This window comes from Mus musculus, chromosome 2 (genome assembly GCF_000001635.26).
Source record: "Mus musculus strain C57BL/6J chromosome 2, GRCm38.p6 C57BL/6J".
Lineage (NCBI taxonomy): Eukaryota > Metazoa > Chordata > Mammalia > Rodentia > Muridae > Mus > Mus musculus.
In genome coordinates, this window is record NC_000068.7 from 121,491,728 (window position 1) to 121,516,000 (window position 24,273).

The 24,273-nt window shown below is 44.3% G+C and overlaps 2 protein-coding genes across 6 annotated transcripts in view; one reads left to right on the forward strand and one right to left on the reverse strand.

The window, feature by feature from the left end:
- Positions 1-953: 953 nt before the first annotated feature.
- On the reverse strand, positions 954-14,929 carry Mfap1a (microfibrillar-associated protein 1A). Its single transcript, NM_026220.4, has 7 exons — positions 14,736-14,929; positions 10,605-11,142; positions 7,811-7,919; positions 7,559-7,719; positions 5,602-5,761; positions 3,203-3,292; positions 954-3,120 (listed from the first exon to the last, which is right to left on the reverse strand). The coding sequence occupies exons 1-7, from the start codon at positions 14,812-14,814 to the stop codon at positions 2,938-2,940; spliced, it is 1,320 nt and encodes a 439-aa protein (NP_080496.1). The 5' UTR covers positions 14,815-14,929; the 3' UTR covers positions 954-2,937.
- A 66-nt stretch (positions 14,930-14,995) lies between these two features.
- The window catches only part of Wdr76 (WD repeat domain 76), a 38,138-nt gene continuing 28,860 nt past the window's right edge, over positions 14,996-24,273 (forward strand). For 2 of the 5 annotated variants that reach the window (NM_030234.2, NM_001290987.1), the window contains exons 1-2: positions 14,996-15,136; positions 18,812-19,198. In NM_030234.2, the coding sequence (NP_084510.2) occupies positions 19,043-19,198 (156 nt within the window). In that variant the 5' untranslated portion in view covers positions 14,996-15,136; positions 18,812-19,042. Of the gene's footprint in view, positions 15,137-16,749; positions 18,209-18,811; positions 19,199-24,273 lie in introns of those variants that run through there. The other 3 variants (NM_001290986.1, XM_011239529.2, NM_001369185.1) reach the window with 3 other exon arrangements.

The following is a 24,273-nucleotide window of genomic DNA, read 5'->3' on the forward strand; positions in this document are numbered from 1 at the left end:
GTTATCTTCCTTACAGTGTTATGAAAGTTAAATTTAATTAGTGTGAATAGGTAACTATTTTTATTTTTTGTTTTTTTGAGGTAGGGTCTGACCAAGAAGCCTAGGCTGACCTTGAACTGATTGGTGATCCTCCAACCTCTGCCCCAGATGTCTGCAACTATAGTATGGGCATGTGCCACCATATCCTTGTTACATAACCATTTTATTGTAAGAGTGCTGTTGTGTTTCTAGGCTTAAGCTTTGTGCATATTCATTTTGTGCTAGAGATTGCATCTAGAGCGAAGAGTATGTTAGATAAGAGACATACTACTGTTGAGCCAAACCTCATTTTTTAAAGTCTCATACATTCTTGCTGGCCTCAACCTCCTTACATAGTCACGAATAACCTTGAACTTTTGAGCCCCTTGCCTCCATTTCCCAAATGCTCTGAATCTATAGGTATGCACCATGGTGATTGGCTTATGCTGTCCTGAGGATCAGACTCAGTGATTTATACATCCTGGTAAATGCTCTGCCAACTGAGGGACACTCCCACCTCTGCCCTCCCAGCACAGCTTTAACACACATCCTGAAGAGATTACCCACACTAAGAAGATGAAGCAGATGCTGTCTGAGACTATTTGGAGCTTGCTCAACTTGCATGCATTCCTGTGCTTGATTTCCAACATGGCAGAAAAGGAACAGAACTCTGGTCTTCTAGAAGAGTAAGAAAGTGCCCTGAGCCACCTCTTCATCCCTTGTCTCATTTTTACTGTCATCAAGGAAAGTCACTCTGCTGATGGAATTTCATTCTGTGCATGGTGGTTATTACTCTGTCAATACTACACGGGCTAACAGAGTTTAGTACTGACAGCTGGGGAGTGCTCCTTAGCCCATTAGTTCTCCTTCATCTGATGCATGAGCTAAAGAAGAAAGATTAGTAGGCACTGGAACTCAGAGAGTCATGTCCTATTGTATAAGTCATTGTTGAACACAAGGCTAGAAGATAGAGAACAAAGACCACCAAATAAATCTGAGTTTGTTCAGAGGGTAAGAGCACTGGCTTCTCTTCCAGAGGACTCAAGTTTTATTCCCAGCACCCAAGTGGAAAGTTAAAAACTAAGATATAAAAACATGTGGATCTCTGAGTTCGAGGCCAGCCTGGTCTACAGAGTGAGTTCCAGGACAGCCAGGGCTACACAGAGAAACCCTGTCTCAAAAACAAAACAAAACAAAACAAACCCCAAAAACATTTGAATTTGCACATAGAATAAAAAGTTATGGGTACACTTAATTATTCTCTAATGCCTGAGTTTGTTTCAGAGATCAAAAGATGATCAAAATATGAACTGGTAGGAGCCTGGAAGATAATCTGTTACAGTACTTGCCTAGTATATACAAGGTCCTAGACTTGGTTCCCCATTTTAGTGGTAGGAACACAAGTTTATTACTATTATCGTCATTATTTTTGGTGTTTTAAAGCAGGATTTCTGTTTTAGCCCTGGGCATCCTGGAACTCACTCTGTACACCAGGATGGTCTCAAACTCAGAGATTCACCTGCCTCTGCCTCCCCAGTGCAGGGATTAAAGGTGTGCTCAACCACACTTGTGGCTTTTTCTTTTTTTTTTTTACACTTTGCTTTTTAAATACATCTCATGTGAACACTAATTCATACATTCCATAGAATACATATGGAAGTCAGATGTCAATTTGCTGGTTGCCAGACTGAGTTATCTACTGCTATGTTCATCTATAGGATCAAACTCAGGTTGCTAAGACTTGTAGGCAGGGTTTCTCAACTTCAAGAACTGCGTAAGTAGATTAGTGAGACTTTAAAAAACACACACACACACACACACACACACGAAAATAAAAGAACTAGGGATATAATTCAACAGTAGAACACTTGGCATGTATTTTCTAGGCCCTGGGTTCCAATTCTAGTAGGGAGGAAAAAAATTTGCCTATTTCCCTGCTATATTTTACATTTTTTTTGTTTTGCTTCTTAGGCTGTCTTATAGAGTCTAGGAAGGTCCTGAACTATGTAGATTGATGACTGAACTCTTTATTTTTTGAGACAAGGTGTCTCTGTGTAGTTCTGGTGATCCCAGATCTTACTCTGTAGACAGGGATGGCCTTAAACTCAGATCTGCCTGTCTCTGCCTCCTGGTGCAGGGATTAAAGGTGTCTGCCACCATGTCCACTTTGGATGAGTGAATTCTTCATTTTCCTGCTTCTACCTCCCAAGTGTTGGGATTACAGGTGTGTGTAACCTACCGAGCTACTTTTAGTTACTACAATTCTTTTTTCTTTTTGAGACAGGGCCCACTGTGTAGTTATGGCTGGCCTGGAGTGAGAGATCTTCATAGGTCCCTAACTTCTGGTGTGGGGACTGAAGGCATGTGCTGCTCTGTTCACTGGACTAGACTTTTGTTTCTAATATTATAGTAAAAATGTTTTTAGTATACAGTTTCTCTCTCTTACACACACACACCCACACACCAAAATGTATATTTATAAGATTCAACACCACAAATGGAAAACAGGTTGGACTGAGCTTGGATTTCCTGATAGCCTACTCCTAACCCTAAGGAAGAAATAATGTAAAAGAAAAAGAAAAAAGAAAAAAAGAAGAAAGAAAGAATACACCATCCATCCATATGTCCAGGTATCTGATCCAGGCTAGACAAACACTCAGAATAGTCCCAAGTCAATGTGGGAAGCCAAGGTGAGAAACATAAGATTTCTCAGGAGTGGTTTTAAGCTGGAAGCCTCTAGCCTACCCGGTTAGTGCTTTTCTGTGGGTTTCTCGGTATGAGTCCAAACCTCTTAGAAAGCACCTTCAAACACAAGTTATGGCCGCAAGTCTGGAAAGCTCTATACAAGAACCATGTAAATAATGGTTCAAGAGAATTGACCAGATCCCCTTGTGTCCCACAGCTGGAATAAGCTGAAGACTAGGTGGTTTTCCTCTTCTTGGCAGATGGTCGCTCAAATACATCTCGTACCCCTGCTGCCTTTTGTTTAAAGAATTTTGTGTTCTGGGCACTCTCTTGGCCCCATGCAGAGTCAAAGGAAGTGGTATCTTGATCCACAAGGTGGGTGTACTTGGTGCGACCAGACCGTCCAAAATTCTTGACCTGAAAGAGGGATGGATGATTACAACACCAATCACCCCACGCCCAGCCCCAGGTCTGTTTCTCTTACTGAGAATCCCCATACCTGCATGACTTTAGGAAGAATGGTTTTGTTGAAATGGTCCTCAAGAGTAGGTGCACTAAAGTCTCTCTTGTAGACTTCTTCATCCTCATCCTGTGGAAAAGAATCTCATCAGTCTGTGGCTTTACTGCTCACTCATGCAACACCAAACCAGAGAGAATCACAGGGCACTGAGCCTTTCTCCAAGAGCTTGGATCTTGGTTGGGAAGATGGTGTTTTCCTCATACTGCAGCCTCCTGAAAGCCTGTCCTGTTCCTTGTCCACTGTGCTCAGCTGAACACAGTGAATACAGTGAATTGATGCAGCTTCACCCTGTAGGCTTCCTAGATCTCTAATTCTTTGCATGTGACCCTTTACACAAAGGCAGAACTCCATACACATAAAATAGTTCTTAAAAAAGCCGAGTGTGGTGGCGCACGCCTTTAAAATCCCAGCACTCGGGAGGCAGAGGCAGAGGCAGGCAGATTTCTGAGTTTGAGGCCAGCCTGGTCTACAAAGTGAGTTCCAGGACAGCCAGGACTATACAGAGAAACCCTGTCTTGAGAAAAAAAAAATTCTTAAAGTTTTCGTAATGAAAACCAAATTCTACAGTTTCGGTGACTAGTTCCTAAGACGTGGGTAATTGAGGATACAGGAGGTACTCAGATTTGACTCGAGATCATTGAGACAATGATGTTCTTACTTATAGTAACACCAGGAAAAGAATCTGACTGGGAAATGTTAGGATGACTTCACTCATCATATTTCTGGCTTCCTAAAAAAAATGTCCTGACTGATTTTAAAGAAGTCCAGAGTTCAATTCCCAGCAACCACATGGTGGCTCACAACCATCTGTAATGAGATCCAATGCATTCTCCTCATGTGTCCGAAGACAGCTATACTGTACTGACATATATTAAATAAATGAATCAAAAAAAGAAAGAGAAATATAGTTCAAGATAGGGAGTGATTATTATTATAAGGATGGCCAGGTCGATGTGGAACTCACATCGCTCTTTCTACTTGCATCCTGAGTGCTGAGTGCACATGTGTGCCACTAATGCTAGTAGTCTTCTGTGCTCTATTCTTGTTTATTCTTGCCTGATGCGGCTGCAGAGCCTTTAATCCTAGGAGAGGTAGTGGCTCGTGGATCTCTAGGTGTTCAAGAGTAGCCGGTTCTACTTAGCAAGGTGAAGGTCAGCCAGTACAGAGAGAAAAAAGTGGGTCTCACCTAGCCTAGACTTTGGTGGGACCGGATAAATAACCTTGGATCTTTGGACTCCCAATTCCCCCTTTTCTGCCTCCAAAGAGCTGGGATTCCACACATGCATGACCTTGTCTTTGTGGTTCTAGGGATTGACGATCTGCACATTCTACACAAGTGTTCTGCCCATGGTATAATCCTAGTTCCATGTGACTCTGTCAATCTCTGACAACAAGTAACGTCTGCCTTTCAAAATCCTCACAGTGCCCTCATGCTTCTCTGTTAGCTGTACATTTATGCTCAAGCTGTATCTTAAGCAGGCCTAGAAACTGCTTCCTTTCTGCTTGGCCCACTGAGAGGCTGAGACAATAAACAGGTGCCAGCAGAGGAGGGTAGTTTTAAACTCTTGATTCTCTAAGAGCCGGGACTGTAACACAGCTCTGGACATTGTGAATGTAGCACAACTTAACAGGGTTTTTTGTTTGCTACAGGGTCTTCCTATGTAGCACTGGCCTTTCTACAACTCACTTTGTAGACCATGCTGGCCTCAGACTCACAGAAATACTCCAGCTTCTGCCTCTGCTGATAATAGAGGCATGTACCGCCATGCCTGGCCTAGTTTAACAGGTTTGTGAATTAGTGACTTTTCCCTTTTCTGAAAATAATTTAATCTCAAAAGTACTTTAATTTTACTCCTTTTCCAGGTGAGGAGAGCTTGGTTTTCTTCTAAGTAATGTTTGTTTGGCTGTGACATGATTTCTGAGAGGTTAGAGGACCTGGCTATTGGGCAGAGAGGTCACAGCCTCAGGACCTCAGTGTCATTCACCATCTCTGTCGGAGAGCTGACTTTAAAACAAGGCAGCTGTTGGTTCTCGCTGCTTCCCTGGTAATGCTTTCTGCTATGCTTAAGTTCTTCTCAGGCCAGAAGCAAAAGCAATGCCAATGGTATTTATTCTAGGTAAGGAAGGGTATTCTCATTCCAGGGAAAGGGACTCAAAGTGTTTTACCCTGGACAGCTACAATGTGGCCTCAGGACAGCTACAAATGTGGCCCAACACAAAACTGTAAGCCTACTATGTAAAGTGTCCTACTGGGGCTTCGGTTTTGGTAACTGAGTAGCAGGGATCTCGGTCTGCACATGAAGATGACTGTGAGGGAAGGTCACAGGTGCTTCCAAGTGATTCCTAGTGCCCAGTTGCCTGACCCTCCTTGCACTTACCATGAAGAAGGCACCTCGGTGATAATACTTCTGTAGAAACTTGTATTTGCCTTTAACAGCTTTGTTGGTAATGACTTTGCCATTTGCCCGAAGTTCTGCCCGCCTTTCTTCCTCAGTCAGGTTTCTCATGCGTTCAATTTCTGCTTTCTCCTTTTCAAGCCTGTCCAGAGAGCAGAAGTAGGAGTGTTTTCCAAATTCAGACAGTCCACATAGCTCAAGACTACATAATGGTCCATCTTCTTTCAGCCATTACACACATTTTCACATTTCATTCACAAACTCACTCACTCACTCACTTCATCATTCATAGCAGATCTGATAAGTGGCAGGCCTGCAAGTCTCAACCTCGTGCCTCATCTCCAACTATAGTATTATAGATAGACTCATGCCCCCATACCAAACTACATCTTTAGTTCTAGTCACTGCTTAGTAGAAGTCAAGGTCAGGAGTCCTAGCAAACTGCTACAGGACAAACAGAGCCAACTGACAAATTCAGACTGGCAGGAGACTAGAATACAGGTTCAAAGCCCCCTTTTACATTACATTTAGAGCTCTCTGAAAGTGTAATTTAAAGACAGGGGTGACATAAAGATAGGGGTGACACGGGGTATACCACTGGAGGAATACAACTCAGTAAATAAGATAATTTTTCTTCCTTTTTAGCATAGATGATGCAAAGATATAGTAAGTTAGGTATTAGCATTTGCTAATTCATAAAAAGACCGGTTCAGATATTTTCTGTTTGTCTGGAGTGCTTTAAAACTGCAAACACTGCCAGCCCACAAGCAGGCTATCATATAATTAGCGTGTCTGCTTTGGAGGAGACATTCTTTAGATTGTTTAAGTTGGAGTTATAGAGCTGATAATGAAAATAAAATCTGGTCTACTTGTGCTTTCTAGTTCTGACTGAACTTGTAAGCATGGACATGTGAAGAAACATCAAACAATCTGTATGATATTAGTCTGTATTTGGTGAAACCTGCAGAAAGAAAGAAGCAGCTCATTGCTCGTCAGTCAGAGCTGAGAGACTCCCCTTCTCCCCTCACCGATTCCTTATGGCCTTTCAGAGCTGCCCTTTTGACAAGTGGGGCCAGACGTAATTATAGGTAGCACTTAGCAGGCAGTCAGAGGAGCAGAGGCTCAAGTTCACCCCTGGCTACATAATATAAGTTAGAGTTGAGCATGGGCTCAATACACAACAAAAATAACGTCAAACAATAAGTCCAGCTATTATGGATATGATGCCCAGCTCTAGATCCCGCAGGCACCTACGCTCACACTCATTCACATCTGCACACAAATACACACAATTAGAAAATCTCAAGTCTGGAATGGAGCCAAAGTCCTTTGAGTCCAGCACTCAGGAGGCAGAGGGACAACGGGGCAGAGGTAGGTGGATCTCTGTGAGTTTGAGGTCAGCATGGACTACACAGTAAGGCAGCCAAGAACCCTGCCTCCAAGGAAGGAAAAATAGAAAACAAAAACCCAGAATAAGAACACCAGAAATTGGAATGTAAAGACACTTATGGCTTCACTTTGTGGGCTAGCAGCTCAGACATGAACTTGCTTTTGGTCCCAGTTCTGCTCTCCTACATGTAGAATCTGCTTCTCCACACCTTACTCCTGGGCTGCCCCACTGCTCCATCTGACTAATAAACATACCACAAAAGTGACATATGAGTTCTGCAACCCAGGACTCAGGAGTCCTTACCGGTTTGTAACTCTGAGTAGAGGTGCAGTATGAAGAAACCTGAAGCTAAAGAGAAATTAGGTGTCTAGTGTGAAAGCCACCATCAAGTGTCTGACACACCAGAGAAAAACACAGAACTGTTGTTTCAAGCGACTCCATTCTGAGTCACAGCATGAGAAAACAGTAATGTTTCTAAAGGGGTCTTAGCTGTTCACAGATGGACCAGTGCCAATCGAGGCACCGAGCCTACGCCCACAAGTCACTCACGCTTCTCGGTCTTCTCTCTCCCTCTTGATTCTTTTGAGCTCGCGGACTTTCCATGCCTCGTATTCTTCCTCGTCATTTTCATCATCAGTATTGAGCGCATCCAGGGCAGCAAGAGACCGCTTGTTCTCCTCTAGCTCTTTCTTGGTCTCTTCTTCTACAATCTGGATAAGGAAAACAATTCAGCTGCTGGGCTCTCTCTCCTATGACCTTGTAACACAGAACCCTGTACTCAACCCGATCCCCTCCCACAACCTTGAGGGTGTACTTGCGCCGCTCCTCAGCCATGCGTTTTGCTTCTTGTTCCAGTTCCTTCTGTTTCAATGCTTCAGCTTCTCGTTCTTGAACTGTCACCCGATCCTTCCTGCACAACAGAGCTCTTGTTAACATCCTGATGTCCTCAGATAGAACAGTGTGCCTCTAGACCTAGTCCTGTCCACGTCGGAGAAAGCTCAAGCCCGGAAGCATCTTGGCTCTATTTTTCCCCAGTACTGAGTCTGAATCCACACACTTCTGTGTATGTTACACGGGTTACAATTCTGACCTTTATCAAAACTTTTATTAAATCTAAAACCTTTTCATTTTTATTCCACTTATTTATTGATACAGGGTCTCATTTCACAGCCCAGGCTGGCTGGGAATGTCTTATGTGGATCAGGGAGGACTGGAGCACATGGAGAGCCACCTGCCTGTGCCTCCTGAGTATAGGCATTAAGGCCGGGGCACCACCATGGCCAGGAGAGGGCACTGGATGCCCCGGAACTGAGTTACAAATGGCTATTATTTGCAATTGAATCTGGAGACAAACACTGTTAATAACCATGTGGGAGTTGGGAATTGAATCTGGAGACAACTAGTGCTTTTAAACACTGCCCAATCTTTCTAGCCACCTTGTTTGCTTGCTTGTTTGTTTTTGACAAAACTTTTATATAGTTCAGGGTAATCTCAACCTCATGGCAATTCTCCTGCCTCAAAATCTGAAAATGTTAGGATTACACAAACACAGTGCCAAGCTAAACAAGTAGTTTACCAACTGAGCTGTTACTGCTGTCCCTAAATAGAGCTTGACTTCTTCCCCACCTCCTGCTAATGGGATTTGAACCCTGGATTTGGTACACATGAGACAAGTTCTGTACTACTTACCCATATTCTCTGCACTTTTATTCATTACTATCTTTTTTTTTTTTTTTTGGTTTTTTCAAGACAGGGTTTCTCTGTGTAGCCCTGCCTGTCCTCGAGCTCACTTTGTACTAGGCTGGCCTTGAACTCAGAAATCTGCCTGGAAAGTGCTGGGATTAAAGGCTTGCGCCACCACGTCTGGCTACTATCATTATTTAAAACAATAAATCTTTAAAATTTTCATGTGTTTTGCTGTCTTGACTATTATATCTGTCTGTCTACTGAGTGCATGCCTGGTATCCATACAGACCAGAAGAGGGAGGGCATCAAATCCCCTGGAGCTAGAGTCATACACAGTTATGAGCCATTGTAGGGATCTTGGGTACTAAACCCAGGTCTCCTAGAAGAGCAACCAGAGCTGGCACTCTGGGCTATCTTTCCAAATTAATTATTATGGACATGAATGAATGGCATGCGTATGTGGTGAGAACCTGAGGACAACTTTAGAATGGTTTTCTCCTTTCCCTCGACAGTGCAGGAGATCAAAGTCAGCCTTCAGACCGGACACCACTTCTCCAAACTCACTATACATCTTGCTGCTCCTTCTATTTTTACTTTTGAAGGGAGGTGACACTGTATTGTCCAACCTAGCCTTAAATTGAATTCTCTAAGCCTCTAAAACACCTGGGACTATGGACTGTGTGTGTCTGCAGGCCCAGTTAGTTCACCCTAAGTCTGTTTGTTTTGCAGTGGGGTCTTGTGTAGCCCATGCAGGCCTCACACAGGCATTTCACTGAGTCATCTCCTCACCCACCAAGCCAGGCCTTGAACTTTCCTATGTATTCAAGCTGGACTGGAACCCTGGATGTTTGAGATAGTATTCTATCTACTGTCTCCCAAAATTGTGGATTACAAGTGTGTGCCACAATGTCTAGCTTCATCCCAGGTTTGATAGCGCCAAAATCTCCTTAGTCATTGGTAAATGACAACTTAAGGAGCATCTTCCTGAGACGACTATAAATAATAGTCAATATATCAGTATAGTAAGATTCCTAGGCTAGGGCAAAGAAACCAAAATTTGTTTTACAAGCTTAATTTTGTGCTTCAAACATGACTTTCCCTGGAGATGTGTTAAAGTACTTTCCTAACATATGCATGGGTTTCGTCTTTAGTAACACTAAAATAAAGCAAAAACTCATAGAAAGTGGATTAGCTGGGCTGGAGAGATGGCTCAGAGGTTAAGAGCCATCTCTACTTTTTCTGAGTCAATTCCCACCAACTACATGGTGGTTCAAAACCATCTATAACTAGATCTGGCGCCCTCTTCTGGTACGCAGGGACACATGGAGGCAGAACTCTGTATACACAGTAAATAAATCAATCTCAAACAAAGGACTAGCCAGGCATGGTAGCACATGCTCCTGTGCTTCTAAGTCCAGCACTTAGGAGGCTGAGGCAAGAGACGACAAGTGAGAGAGCAGCCTAGACCTCGCAGTGACTGTCAGGTCAGCTTAGGCCGCACAACAAGAACATCTCCAAGTACCCAGCACCCCACCCTCACCCGGCCCATTACCTTCAGGCAGACACATGCCTCTTAATTTGAAAGGGGGATATGCAACAAGCTCTGGCTTTCTGCTAGCATCTGGCAACACTGGCATGCACCTAGCATCGGGAAGACTTCCACTGCAGGAAATGCGGGATACAGAGCCTTTTTTGTCAGACCTAGAACAAAATTATGTGGAGTCTGCCTTGGTTTGACTATTATATCTCTTGGTTCCTCTTTGAGAATCAGAGGGTATTCTTAAGTTGTCCAGGCTTCCTTGAAGCAACTCTGTAGCCTAAGCTGGCCTTGAATTAACAGTTCCCGCTGGTCGAACCTACTGAGTTCTGGGAGTTTGAGCCTGGCTCAGCAGGTCTGGCAGGTACTTACTTTCGAATGAAGACAGGCTTAAGTCGAGGCTCCATTTCATCCTCACTGTCTGTGTACTCCTCATACTCAGACTCTGACTCAGACTCCTCCCCAGAGCGCCCTTCATCTTCCACCTCCATGACTTCCATCTCTTCATTTTTCCTCTCCTGTGCTCGCTGACGCATCATGCCACGGCGCCGCTCAATTTCTTCATCGTCAATCTCTTCCTCCTCTTCCTCACTGCTGTCTTCTCGTTCCAGGCGCCAAGCATCCCCTTCTACTTCTGAGTCGCTCTCTCCCACTACTTCAGGTTCCACGATCTTTCTGTGTCGAGCCAATCGCTCTTCCACATCTTCACTGATGCGGTTCTGTAACCGCCGAAGTCGGGGGTCACTGGATGAGTCCTCCTCCTGTTCCTCAGGCTCTGCTTCTTGTTCCTTAGCTTTCTTAATGAACTGAAATTCTTCATCCTCTTCATCTGAGGACTCCATAGGGGCATAATCTGGTCTCTTTCCGGACACATATCGTTTCACCTTCACCTTTTCCATTGAGATCTCACCTGGTCAAGAAAGATAATGTATGTTTCAGTATCCTCTTCCCTAACTCCCTCCACCTCTTGGCTTTTGCAGATAGAATCCTGAATTCCTGATTGTCTAGAGTCTAAGGAGCATATGACAGCCATTCTCCAACCACACAGTCAACCTCTCACTGCTTTCTTATAAAGTCTACGGTGTGAGAAGTTGTTTTATGAATACCAACACCAGGACATCAAGAGGTACCTTGGGGAACAATGAGGTAGAGGAATGTGAATAGTCAAAGTGCAGAAGCCACCCCCACCTCCATACATTCATGCTATGGCATCTTAACACTCAGTGGGGATTTAACGACAATGTCCCCCATAGGCTTGGCTCTTTGACCGAGTGGGTCTCAGCTCTTTGGGTAGGGATAGGAAGTACAGCCTTGCTAGAGGAAGCATGTTATCAGGGGTGACCTTTGAGGTTTCAAAGCCATGCACCATTCCTACTGATTCCTACTGTAGTGCCTGAGTGTCCTCTGTCTGTCTGTCTCTCTGCTCCCTGGTTGTAGTGCCATGCCTTGCTCTACCTTCCTGCACTCCAATTCTCTGAATCATAAGCCCAAATAAAACTCTGCCTTTTATAAATTGCCTTGGTCATGGTGTTTTATCACAGCAATTGAAGAGTAATAAACACACACTTCTTAAACAAATTCTTTATAACAGTGCCCAGCAGATAAACAAGAGTAATTTAAGTGGGATCATAACACTAAGTTATCACTCACAATTTTTCCCCTCTGGGATGGGGTTTTACTACTGTGAACAGATACCAGGACAACGGCAAGTTTTAAGAGGACAACATGTAAGTGGGGCTGGCTCACAGGGTCAGAGGCTCAGTCCATTATCATCAAGGCAAGAGCAAGCATGGCAGCATCCAGGCGGGCACAGTGCAGTCAGAGCTGAGCGTTCAACTTCTCCATTTGAAGGCTGCTAGTGGAAAATTAGATTCCAGACGGCTAGGAGTAGGGTCTTAAAGCCCATGTCCACAGTGACACCCCTGCACAACAAGACCACACTTCCAAATAGTTCCCCACCCTGGGCCAAGCATATACAAACCATCACATTCCACTCCCTGGCCCCATAGGCTTATCCAAAATGAGTCTATGGGGCCATGCCTAAACATAGCAAAATAAAAATACATTTATCCCAACTCCTAAAGTCTCCATAGTCTACAGCAGTCTCAACGATGTTAAAAGACCAAAGTTCAAAGTCTCTGAGGAGATTTATCCAGCCACTTAACTGTAATTCCCAAAGCAAGACATGAAACCAGCTGGGCAAACTCCAAACTGTGCATCTCTAAGGCTGATGTCAAAGCTGTCTTCAGATCTCCAACTCCTTTATCATCTTTGTTGACTACAACTAACTATATTTTCCTGGGCTGTTTCCACTATGTTACTAGTTTTTCTCAGCAGATAACTTACAGCTCTGGCATCTCAAACATCTTGGGGCCTCCAAGGCAACTTCAACATTACAGCTTCTTGTTCCAATGTCTAGGATCTACACAAGACCTTGTGGGCCACTCCAAAGGACTGCTGCCCTCTGTAGCACTCTAAGCTCAGGTTGATCCACTCCACTGTTGTTGCTGTTCATGGTGATCATCCCATAGCACCAGCATCTCCAATACACTGGGGTCTTCCACTGCAACTAGGTATCAACAATAGCCTCTCATAGGCTCTCTTCATTGTGCCAAGCCTTAAATCCTTTGCATAACCCCTTTAGTCCTGGGCCATTAACTGCAACTAAGGCTGCACTTTCCTCAATGGCCTTCCATGGCCTCTCACAGTGCTAAGCCTCAGCTGTTCTTCATGCCCTGGTCATACCTTCAAAACCAGTGCCACCTGGGTGACCCCACACAACATCGCTTGGTGTTCAAGAAAGTCAGAAAGGTGGTTCAGATCCCCTGGAATTAGAGTCATGGATGACTGGGCCACATAATCCTCTGTAAGAGCAACAATTGCCCTTAACCACGGAGCCATCCTGCCAGCCCAAATACCTTCTAAAACAAAACAAAACAAAAAACAGAGGCAGGGTCTGTTATGCAGACTTGGCCAGTGAGGACAAAGCTGGTAGCAAACTCAGAGCTCTGTCTGCCTCTGCCTACTGACTGCTTAAATGCATAAGCCACCACAGTTAGTGCTTCCTACTACTTTCTTGAGACAGGTTCTTTCACTGAACCTGTTGCTTGCTGTTTCAGCTATTATTAGCCCAGCCATCAAGCCTAAAGTTCCTAACTCGTCTCTTCTCCCCACAAGGTGTCTATGTGGATGCTCGGGGTCTGACCTCAGGCACAGTAAGGGCAGCTCTCTTCCTAGCTTCTTCCTCTGCGGTGCTGTGGCAGCCTTTACGACCTAACTTAACGTTCTGACTAGCCAGCTTCTACCTTTTCCTCCAGCTCTCGTGCTGAATCGGGAGATCTCTTCTATAACACAAACAGGGTGGAGCTCAAGAGGTGGCTCAGCAGCTAAGAGGCTCTGCTGCTCATACAGAGGTCCTGGATCAATTTTCCAGCATCTGCATGGCAGTCTGTTACAGTCTGATACTCCAGGCCCTCCTCTGGCCTCTGTGGGTACTGCACCCACATGGTGCATATCCATGCATGGAAGCAAAGCATTCATACACTTAAAAATAAACAAACAAAACAATTACAGTGAAAAGAAACACACACACAGGCCTCTAGCTCACTTTCTTCTTCTTCTTCTTCTTCTTCTTTTTTTTTTTTTTTTTTGGTTTTTCGAGACAGGGTTTCTCTGTGTAGCCCTGGCGTCCTGGAACTCGCTCTGTAGACCAGGCTGGCCTCGAACTCAGAAATCCGCCTGCCTCTGCCTCCCGAGTGCTGTGATTAAAGGCGTGCGCCACCAGGCCCGGCTCTCTTCTTCTTCTTTTTTTTTTAAAGATTTTATTTATTTATTATATGTAAGTACACTGTAGCTGTCTTCAGACATTCCAGAAGAGGGCATTAGATTTCGTTATGGATGGTTGTGAGCCACCATGTGGTTGCTGGGATTTGAACTCAGGACCTTGGGAAGAGCAGTCGGTGCTCTTAACCACTGAGCCATCTCGCCAGCCCCACTTTCTTCTTATATTTTGATTTTTGTTACTGTTCTGCCTGTGAGCCTGGCCTTTAACGGTTGAGCCATCTCTGTAGCATTATTATTATCATCATTTGTAAGGATGCTATGTGTGGATATGTGCACAAGTGTAGGTACTGGCAGAAGCCAGAGGTGTCAGATCTCCCTAGACTTGGGGTCCCAGGTTGTTGAGTCACCTGAAGTGACTGCTGGCAATTGAACTTGCGCCCTGTGGTACAGCAGTATGTCCTCTCAACCGCTGATCCGCCTCTCCAGCCTCCTTTACTTTATATTTCGAGAGAGATCTCCTCACTAAATCGATCAGGTAGATGCAAGTGGATCCCGCTATCCCCTTTCTCTACGCCACCTGTGACTTTAGGCGGGACGCAGGAAGAAACTGCAGCTAGGTTTTAAGGGCCAGCCGAGCTGGCATGGTCGGCGTAAGGCAGGTTTGAGAGATACTCAGGATGAAAGAGGTCAGAGCCAACCGGAGGGGAGGGGAGCCCGTACCTTTCTCGTTTCGAACTGGGACGGCCCCAGCCGTAGACTGGATGGGCGGCTGCTTCATGAGTGCGCTTGGGACCGACATGGTGACGGCTGCCGCGGGGACTCTCCAAAACGGACTCAATCCCAACAACGAAAAGCAAGGAGCCGAAAGCCCTGTCCCACAGGCTGTGCCCCACACAGCTGCGCAACTGACAGAAACAACTTCCGGTAGGGGGTAGAGGAACCAGAAGTACATAACAGAGGATTGTGGGTAATCGGAGGGCGGCTGAGCGCGGATCGCTTAAAGGGCTAGGGTGAGATTTGCGCGCCTTTCGAGCAAGTTTCCCGCCTTCGACATTTTCCAGAACTGGAAGGTCCTCCTGTCTGACAGTTGTTTCTTTTGGTTTTTGGTAAGGTCCAAGAAGGTTCGTATTAAAGATTTCATTTATTATGTTTTGAAGAAACTGAGTATATTAGGAGAGACTGTTGGTGCATATTGTTTAAAGCCTAGAAGTGTAAAGTGTTTTATACGGATACGTGGGTCACGCATGGAATTCCAGCATTTGGGAAGGTGAAAGAGGATTGCAGTGTTTTGTAAAATTAAAAAAAAAAAAAGAAAAGAAAAGAAAAAGAAAAAAAAAGAAAGATAAAGAATTAAAGGAGGAAATCCGTTAGGGGTCATTTGTTGGTTTGGACACACACGCTCTCAATTTTAGCACTGGGATGACCGAGGCAGGTGCATCTCAGAAACTGAGGCTAGTCGGTCTACATAGTGAAAATTCTAGGAGTATTACATAGGTCTTTGAAGGTTAATAATTATTAAATTATTTCACTTGGGTCCTTGCTGGGTGAAGACAGGAAATTGACAAACTTTAAGTAGCGAGGGTTTTCAATGAACGAAAGAAGGAGGACGCTTACAACCAGAAATGCCTTAAAGTCTAAAGTAGACAGAAATCTTTTTTTCTGTTATTTTTATTTTGGAGCTGTGTTGAACAGGCAAGTTTGTTTTTGTCTCTACTTTGGTGGTTGTTCACTTATTTCCTCCCTGAGTAGCTAGGATTATCTCCCGGTGTGCCTCTTCACTTGACACAGAAATTTTATATTACAAACTCATCAGCCTAAGAAGTTATGTTGCTGAGCTTCGGGTGCCATTCAGCAGTGGAGCACTTGCCTGTTCTGAGCTCAGTGTAGTATGGAGCAGGGAATTCCATGGAGAGTAAATGTTTTGGGAAGATAATTGTTTTGATTCATGGCAAGTCAAGAGAGTGTTTGGAAAAGGATTAAGAAGGTCCTGACTCGATGAAAGTCGGTGTGGGGAAATCTCAGTTGGTAACGCCGGTTTCTGAGGCGGTCAGTTTTTTTTTTTTAACCTTGCGACAGTGTTGTAAGTAATCTGGCTTGTAACTCAGAGTAATAGAGGATGATCTGGAAGTTTTGATCTTCCTGTGTTGATTGCCTAAAGCTGAGATTACAGGTGTGGGTCCCCATGCTTTAGTTTATGTGTGTGGTACTGGGGATAGAATTCAGGGTCTTTGTGTATTCTAGGTAAACTTTCTACTGAGTTATGTTCCTGGTCTGTGGCTTAGCTATTAAAGTCCTCTTCTGCCACTGCTGCCAGACACAGTTCTGGTGTTGTAGCCCAGATTGACTGAATTGCTACTTGTTGTTGTCTATCATCCGTTAAACCTGTGTAGAGGATGGGTCACAGGCCTTGGCCAACACTGGCCATCCATCCGCAGATTTTCTTTATTTAGAAGCAGGTGGACAGGTAGTCATGTGCAACTTAAACCAGCTTTTTCAGCACTTAGAACCCAAGCAACATGAACTGCTTACTTTCCTTTCTCTCTCTCTCTCTCTCTCTCTCTTTTCCTTTCTTTTCTTTTCTTCCCTTCTTAGATTTATTTATGTTATTTATACAAATACACTGTAGCTGTCACACATACCAGAAGAGGGCATCGGATCCCATTACAGATGGTTGTGAGCCACCATGTAGTTGCTGGGACTTGAACTCAGGACCTTTTGAAGAGCAGTCAGTGCTCTTAACCACTGAGCCATCTCTCCAGCGCCCTCCTTCTTTTCTTTCAGTGCTCCCTTTCTCTTGGCGACTGGAGTTCATGTACTACAGGTTTCCCTTGATTTACCTATATAGCTGATGATGAAGACTGAATTTCTAGCCCACCTGCCTCCACCTCCCAAGTCTGGGGTGACAGGCAGGCGGGATTCACCGTGCTTAGCTGTTCCCTTTATTATGATTGAAAACTGTATAGCAGTGGTGAGGCGTAATTTTCTCATAGTTGTATTGCAAGAAAGTGGGCAGAAGTAACGGCTGAATGTTTCTTGTTGGTGTGCACTCGGGGTGAGTGCACACCTCGGTGGTGGTGGTGGTGGTGGGAGTTCATTTGTGTACATACATGCACATAGAGGTTCAGAGGGCAATCTTGAATGTCCTTCCTCAGGAGCTATCTAACTTTTAAAAATTCTTATTGATATTGTTATTGAGGTGCTCTGGTGCACATATGAAGATCAGAGGACAACAATGAGAAATGGAGAAATGGCCCTTATGGAGGCTCTGGGAGTAAGATAAAGATGCTAGGCTTGGGTGGCAAGCATCCTAACCTGTGCATCATCTCCCTTGTGTTTGAGACAGCGTCTGTTGGACCTGGGCTCTGTGTTCAGGTTAGTCAGTTTGGCCATGGAGCTGCAGAAGTCCACTTGTCTTGCATCACCTGTGCTTGAATTTGGGTGCTGGGAATCAAACACAGGTCCTAATGCCAGCACCTGTGTTATTTCTTTCAAGTTCTGCCTATTGACTTTTATGCTTATTTTTCTTCCAATCCTTATGATATTTATGAGGATATGGATCTTTTCCAGAGGTCATGCTGCAAAACAGCAGTATTTTTAAAAGCAAGATCTCGAGGTGTACAAGGCTCAATATTACAGGATCCAGTGTAAGTGCTGATTTAGATCCTGCACCCCCTCATTCCGGAAGCAGAGCAGTAGGATTACGGGGCTAGCTAGGGTGACATAGAGAGATGTAGCTGGGTTTAAACAAAACAAAACACAGCCGGGTAGATGGCTCACTAGGTAGGTAAGAGCTGTAGCCGCGCAAATTTGAAGCTTGAGATCAAATTCTCAGCACCGGTAAAAGCCCCGGCATTGAGGGGATGGACACAGGCGCATCCTTGGAGCTGGCTTGTGAGCCAGTCCTGCCCGAAAGGTGACCTGCAGGTTCAGACCTAGAAGGTGCAGAGGGGTGAGCTATCCAGAACACAAAACAAAACAGGCGCCAGAAGCCTTAATGGCCCAGGGAATCCACACAGCTCTTCCGTGCTGACCGCGGAGGCTCCTCCCTCGGGCCCGCCCACATCCCTCGGGCCCCGCCCAATCTCGCCTTGGTCGCAGCGGGAAGAGCTCAGCAGCTGAGTGGCAGAAATATGTCTGGGTCCAAGGCTGAATCTGAGGAAAAGGCAGGCTCCAAACAGTGTCCCCTTGTGCAGGTGAGACCTGATTCGGCCCGGGAGGGATCTGCTAGTCACTGTCACCTGGCGCCAAGGAAAAGCTGTGATTTCTGCTTTTTTTTTTTTTTTTTCAAATTTAAACAGACTATTAGGTACTTAAATTTTGAGGAAAATTTACTAACAACTCCAGGAATTATGGTAGGTTTGCCTTTAATCCCGTAACTCACAAGGCAGAAACAGGTGGAAATCTGTTAGAGGCCACCATGTCACTGGTCTACATTGTGAGTTCTAGGCCAACCCCAAGACTGTAGTGTAGGATTGTAGGACTTGGGGCCCTTTCTCCTGGCTCCCCTGCAGTTGTTTTGAAGAGTTAGTGTGAGCTTTAAGCAATTACAACTAACCTGAATCTGACCTTTGTTGTAATCACCTCACACTGAAATTTGCCTTCAGAATTTCTGGTCAGGTTAGAGATTTTTGTATCCAAATTTTGGAGGAGCAAAAAATTTCCTAACAAGCCATCAATTTGAATCATGTGACTGTGGAATAGGAGTTAGACTTGTTTAAGCAGATTTGTTTCATGCTTTGCTATGGAAGAGCATAGTCCGGCGTTCCTAATACTCTTTTCCTTTATTTCCCGAATAGGTGAATGAATATAAAGAAAATGAACATATTGCTTATACTTCTCTGAGACCGATACAGATTACAACTTTAAGGAAAACAGCTAAGGTTTATCTTTACCCGTTTTCACTCAGCAATTCCAAGCTAGGCCTACTTAAGTTGTCCAAATCCCCGGTTGTAAATAATTCTAGCAAATCAGTGGTCCATAAGAAGAAAGATCGGAAGAAGACTCGTAGAAAGGTTTTAACTTCAAAAATGAAGGCCTTATCTTCCAAGGCAGATTCCCTTCTGCTGAAATCATCCGTGGATGCTTATACTGAAAGTACCAGGCTGGGACCCAAGAGGACCTCGGATTCAGCGACTCTCAGTGTGGACGCGGAAAGCAGCGACGAAGACAGTGCACCAGGCCTGGTGAGCCTTCATTAGCTGTTCTACTTCTCATTTTGAAACTAGAAGCTCTGAAAGCTAAGGTAGTGAAGGACCTCCAGCAAAATCTGTTTTATCATCTAATATAAACAGAAAAGACTTTGTGTATCCGTGTGCTTGCGTGTGTCCAAACAGCAGTGCGAATGCATGTATGTGCCTGACACAGGGGTGGGTGGAGGTTATAGCAATCAGAATCAGGTTCTCAGGGATGACAGCAGGCCCCTTTCTGTTAAAATCACTTATTCACCTGATGTAATTGTCCTCTCAGAGACTTACTACCTCCATCTGCTAACCTAGGCCTACACCTGGAAGCTTCCGGTCTCCTTACCATCTAGTCTAGGCCTAGAAAGTTCTTAGCCTGTCAGACTTACTGCTGTAAAAGCTCACCCTTTCTAGTTCTTTCTGAACTTTTCTGGCTCAAACTCTGCTCCCAGCTGACTGCTTCAGTCTGGCTTCTTTCTCAGCCTCTGACTGAAATGTTCTGCTTGGCCTCATTCTAACTTGGCAGTATGCCGTAATCGTCTGGCTCCTTCTCATTCTGTCTTCACCTGAGTCTAGCTTGTTCTCTTCTGCAGCCTGTGTCTCTATGACGGTGTCTGTCGGTAAAGCTGCCTGTTCTCTCTCTGCCCTGCCCCTTGAGTAGGTTCGCCTTCCTTTCTGTTTGCTTGAGAGTTGGGCATATCCTGTTCAGTCAGATCTTTCTCTGATTTGTCACTTTGTCTGCCACTCAATCAGATACCACTTTCAAACTGGGTGCTTCCTTCTAGAAACGGAACTATTTCTTCACTGTCTGGGTTTAAATAAAGGTGTGTGCTTAGGACAGGTCTGCATTCCAACGCGTGTAGCCATGTTGGCTACTGGATTACAATCCCTCTACACCTTTACCTGTTGATTCATCTTGTAAACCTTTTAATTTAGTCTAAATTTACTTTATATTTAATATTATCTTTAACATTTCTTCATGTTGTTCTTCAAAACAGGGTCTCCCTGTGTAGCCCTGGTTGTCCTGCTTGTCTACTCTGTAGACCACACTAGCCTTGAACTCACAGAGATCTCTGTGCCTCTTCATGCCTAATGGTAGGATTAAGATGCTGACCACCATAGCCCACCTTCTATAATATCTTACAGCACTGATGCTATTGGTCTGAAACTGTACATTGAGAACTGTTGGATTAGATTATGTCTTAAGCCAAGACTGTTGGCTGTATGAGCTGATTTTTGTTTGCATATAATAAATAGAAATTACAACTGTATAGATGTTTAAGTGGTGTTATCCCTAAAATAATATATATATATATATATATATATATATATATATATAAACATTGCAGCATTTATTTATCTTTCTGTGGTGCTAGGGCCTCACACATGCTAGAGAAGCACTGTTCTAAGGAGACAGATTTCCAGCCACCTTTTCATGTTCTATTTTGAAACAGGGTCTTACTTTGTTGGCTAGGTTGGCCATGGGACTTTTGATCCTTTTGTGTCATCCTCATTATCTGGGATTGTAGCCCTGTACTCCGGGGTCTGGCTAAGATAACTTAATCAGATGGTTCATTAGTTTGTTCTCTTTACATCATCATTACTGTTTTTTATTGTGGTGCTTGGTATGATTTCACAGACGCATAGGCTGGCCTAGAACTCATCTGTCGGCCCAGGCTCTTGGCAGTTCTCCTGCTTCAGCTTCCAAGTGCTTGGAATTACAGAAATACCAAACCTGACATTCCCGCTTTTCATTATTTTGTAGAATCACCTAGAAATGTATTTTAATAAGTTATAAAGTAAATCCCCCTCTTGTTTCAAGAGCCCCAGTGTGTTCCTGAGATGGTGTCAGGCCTTGGGTGTGCTGTTGGAGGTTGTCTTTCTTGCAATTCATTTTTTGTTCATCTGAGATTTCAGTTTGTAGCTCTTCTATAAGAAGGTGTCTTAGACGAACAGCAAAATATTTTGTGAGAACCTGGGGGTAGTAGCATATAGTTGTAACCACAACATTACAGGGGTGTGACACAGGAGGAATGAGAAGCTAGCCTGGGATAAAGACAGAGTTTTCTTCTTATACTGCCTCCTCCAAGGGATGGTATTTTGTGAGAACCAGGCATAGAAACTTATTTTAAAATGTCTTCTCATTTATATGTGTGAGGATCCCAGAAGAGGGCGTGGAATCTCCTGGAGTTGGAGTTACCAGCAGCTATGAGATAGTCCCAGCTGGCCTTGTTAGTTATGTAGATAGTCACAGCCCCTCTGCAGCCACTCCTTGTCACTTGCGGAATGAAACCTTGTCCTAAGTGCAGGAAGCTGTCTGGACCAGCTAGAGTCTAGGTAGACTAGTGAGAAGGCTTCTCTAGTTGAAGGCTGTTGGCCTTCTTCTGGGGCAGTCTCTCAGCTAGTCTCTAACTTAAGCTGACTTGTGCCATTGCGACTCTCCATGTGGTTTTCAGTGCCTGCTTCCCAGGTCTGTGCTGCCACAGCCTCCCGCATCTGAGTCCACCAAGCTCTTCTGCTCTAGCTCTGGTCGCTTTGTTATTCAAAAAGATATTTTCCTTACTTTACTTGTTGGCTTTGGGAGCTGCTTTGGAGAAGGTCACCTTCCTCTTGGCAGGTCACCTTCCCCAAGGCAGCTTGCCCTTCTTTTACAGGCAATTGAGGAAGTGATATTTACACATCCTTCTAGTCTGGTGCTTCTGACCCTAAGTAACAATTGAAAACCCAAGCTATTGTGCACTAATGTTTGCATGGTCCCTCCCTCTTTCTTTCTTTTCTCTCTCTCTCCCTCTCTCCCTCTCTCTTGTTTTGTTTTTGTTGTTGTTTTTTTTTTTCCCCCAGACAGGGTTTCTCTGTGTAACAGAGCCCTGGTTTTCCTGGACTTGCTTTGTAGACCAGGCTGGCCTTGAACCTCCAAATGCTGGAATTCATGGTGTGCACCAACACATCCAGCAAGGACACAATATTACATAGCTAGAAAATACAATATTCATGGGTCATAACAACAGCTGGGTAAAGGTCTTTCCTGTGTGGGGTTAGCAGGTGAACACCTCTTCGTCCGTGCTCTGGACAGAGGTTCTCCACTGTGAACTGTGAGTAGATATTGGCGATGCTTCTTCTAGGGCCCGACTTTTAGCATCAATGGTATATAAAGAATTTCTAACGACTTTTTTTTTAAAAATAATTTTTAAAATTTGGGACAGGGTCTCCTACCACTTGGCTGTCTTGAATTTCTTAAAAGTTCTTTACTTTTATTCCATACTAATTTATTTTCTTTTAGCTTTATTTGGCGTATATGGGTGTAAGTGTTCTGCCTGCATGTATGAATGTGCACCGCTTGCATGCTTGGTGCTTGTGGAGGTCAGAAGAGGGTTCTCAGGGCCTAGTGAATCATTTTACACATGGCTGAGAGCCACTGAGAACTGAACTCAGGTCCTCTGCATTAGCCGCAAGTGCTCTTAGCCAGTGAGTCATCTCTGTAGCTCCATTTTATAATCTTTGTGTGAGTGGATGCATGTAGGGGTGGCCTGAGTGCCCTTAGACTAGAGGACTTCTGATTTCCTGGAACTGAGTTATAGACCCTCGTGAGCCTCCTGATGTGGGTACTGAGAACACAACTCAGGTCTTCTGCAAGAGCATTGAGGTCAGAGGACAGCTTATAGGAGTTGGTTTTCTTTCTACTTCTGGGAATCTGCTCTTAGGCTTCGTAGGCAAGTGCCTTTACTGCCTGAGTTCTCTCTCCGGCCCTGCACTTTATTTTAAGTCTTCTTTTAAGATGGAATCTTAAATCTGATGCCCTGGAGCTTTCTGTGTAGACCAGGCTAACCTGGACCTCAGCTCTGCCTTCCCCTGCCTCCTGTGTTCTGGGCATGAAGACATGTGCCACCATGCTTGGGCTAACTCATATTTTTTTTTTTTCAGGATTTTTTTATGACTTTAGATTGTGTGTCTGAGGGGGTATGTGTCACTTATGTGTGCGAGTGCTGGATTATGGCTGTCTGATGTAGGAATTAAGACTTGAATTCTGATCCTCTAGAAAAGCAGTAAGTACTCTTAACTGCTGAGCCATCTCTTCAGCCCTCAGATTTTATTACTTACTTGTTTGATGTGTGTGCTATCAGAAATTGAACACATGGTCTTTACTGTGGTACGCAAGTGTTAAACCACACCGTCAGCCTCTGTTTCGAGTGTCTTACTATACCTAGGTTATGTTAGAGCATACTATAGGCATAATATATGTATGAGAAAAATTATATGTAAAGTTTATGGTGTTCATAGTTTCAGGCAGCCATTTAGGAGTCTTAGAATATGTCCCTTGGGGGTAGGGAGACATGATAATGTGTTTTGTTCAGTGTATAACATTTCAGAGTTGTGAGATTTTCTTTTTTTTTTTTTTACATGCTTCTCTGAAAAGCACAGAGCTTAAAACTTATGAATTGTTTATTTCTGAAAGTTCCAGTGGATGCTTTTGAATCCTGGTTGACTATGACTGAAACTGTAGGCTCAAGGATAGTGCTTGTGACACTCCTGAGAAACGACATAAAAAGTTATTCTTATGTTTATTGATTGATTTGATTGATTGTGGGTTCATGTAGTTGGAAATCAAAGCACAACTTTTGAGAGTTGGTTCTTTCCTGCCCACCTTGTGGATATGGGGGATCAAATTCAGGTCATCAAGCTAGGAAGCCACAGTTATAAGGCAGTGGTGACAAAGTTGGGCTTGTTGGCGTGTGCTGAGACTGAAAGGAGCACTAAGAGTGTGTGATCAGCCTGGACTTAGTGAGTTCCAGGCCAGCCTAAGTAGCAAGATCCTGACCCCACGGGAGAATGAAAGTGGATGGTGGAGGGAGTAGGGATCAAGCAGAGTTGGTAGAGTGGCCCCTCCCTGTAGAAGCTCTTGGATTCATTACCAGCACCCATCAGCAGCTGAGGTAGTGTATACACTTGGGATGGTGCTAGCACTTGGGAGACAGGTCGATCCAAAGTTAAAGGGTCATTCTTGGCCATATATAGGTTCAAGCCTAGCCTGGGATGTCTGAAACCCTCTCTTGGGCTGGAGAGATGGCGAAGGAATGAAG

What these genes read in the sequence shown, in the direction of transcription:
- Mfap1a (NM_026220.4), bottom strand. Translation starts at nt 14,814, where the DNA reads ATGTCGGTCCCAAGCGCACTCATGAAGCAGCCGCCCATCCAGTCTACG. An exon ending in GAGAGAGAAGACCGAGAAGC is followed by an intron (nt 5,762 to 7,558) that starts GTGAGTGACTTG and finishes CTCTCTGGACAG; the next exon opens with GCTTGAAAAGGAGAAAGCAG. An exon ending in TTCTTCCTAAAGTCATGCAG is followed by an intron (nt 3,121 to 3,202) that starts GTATGGGGATTC and finishes TCCCTCTTTCAG; the next exon opens with GTCAAGAATTTTGGACGGTC.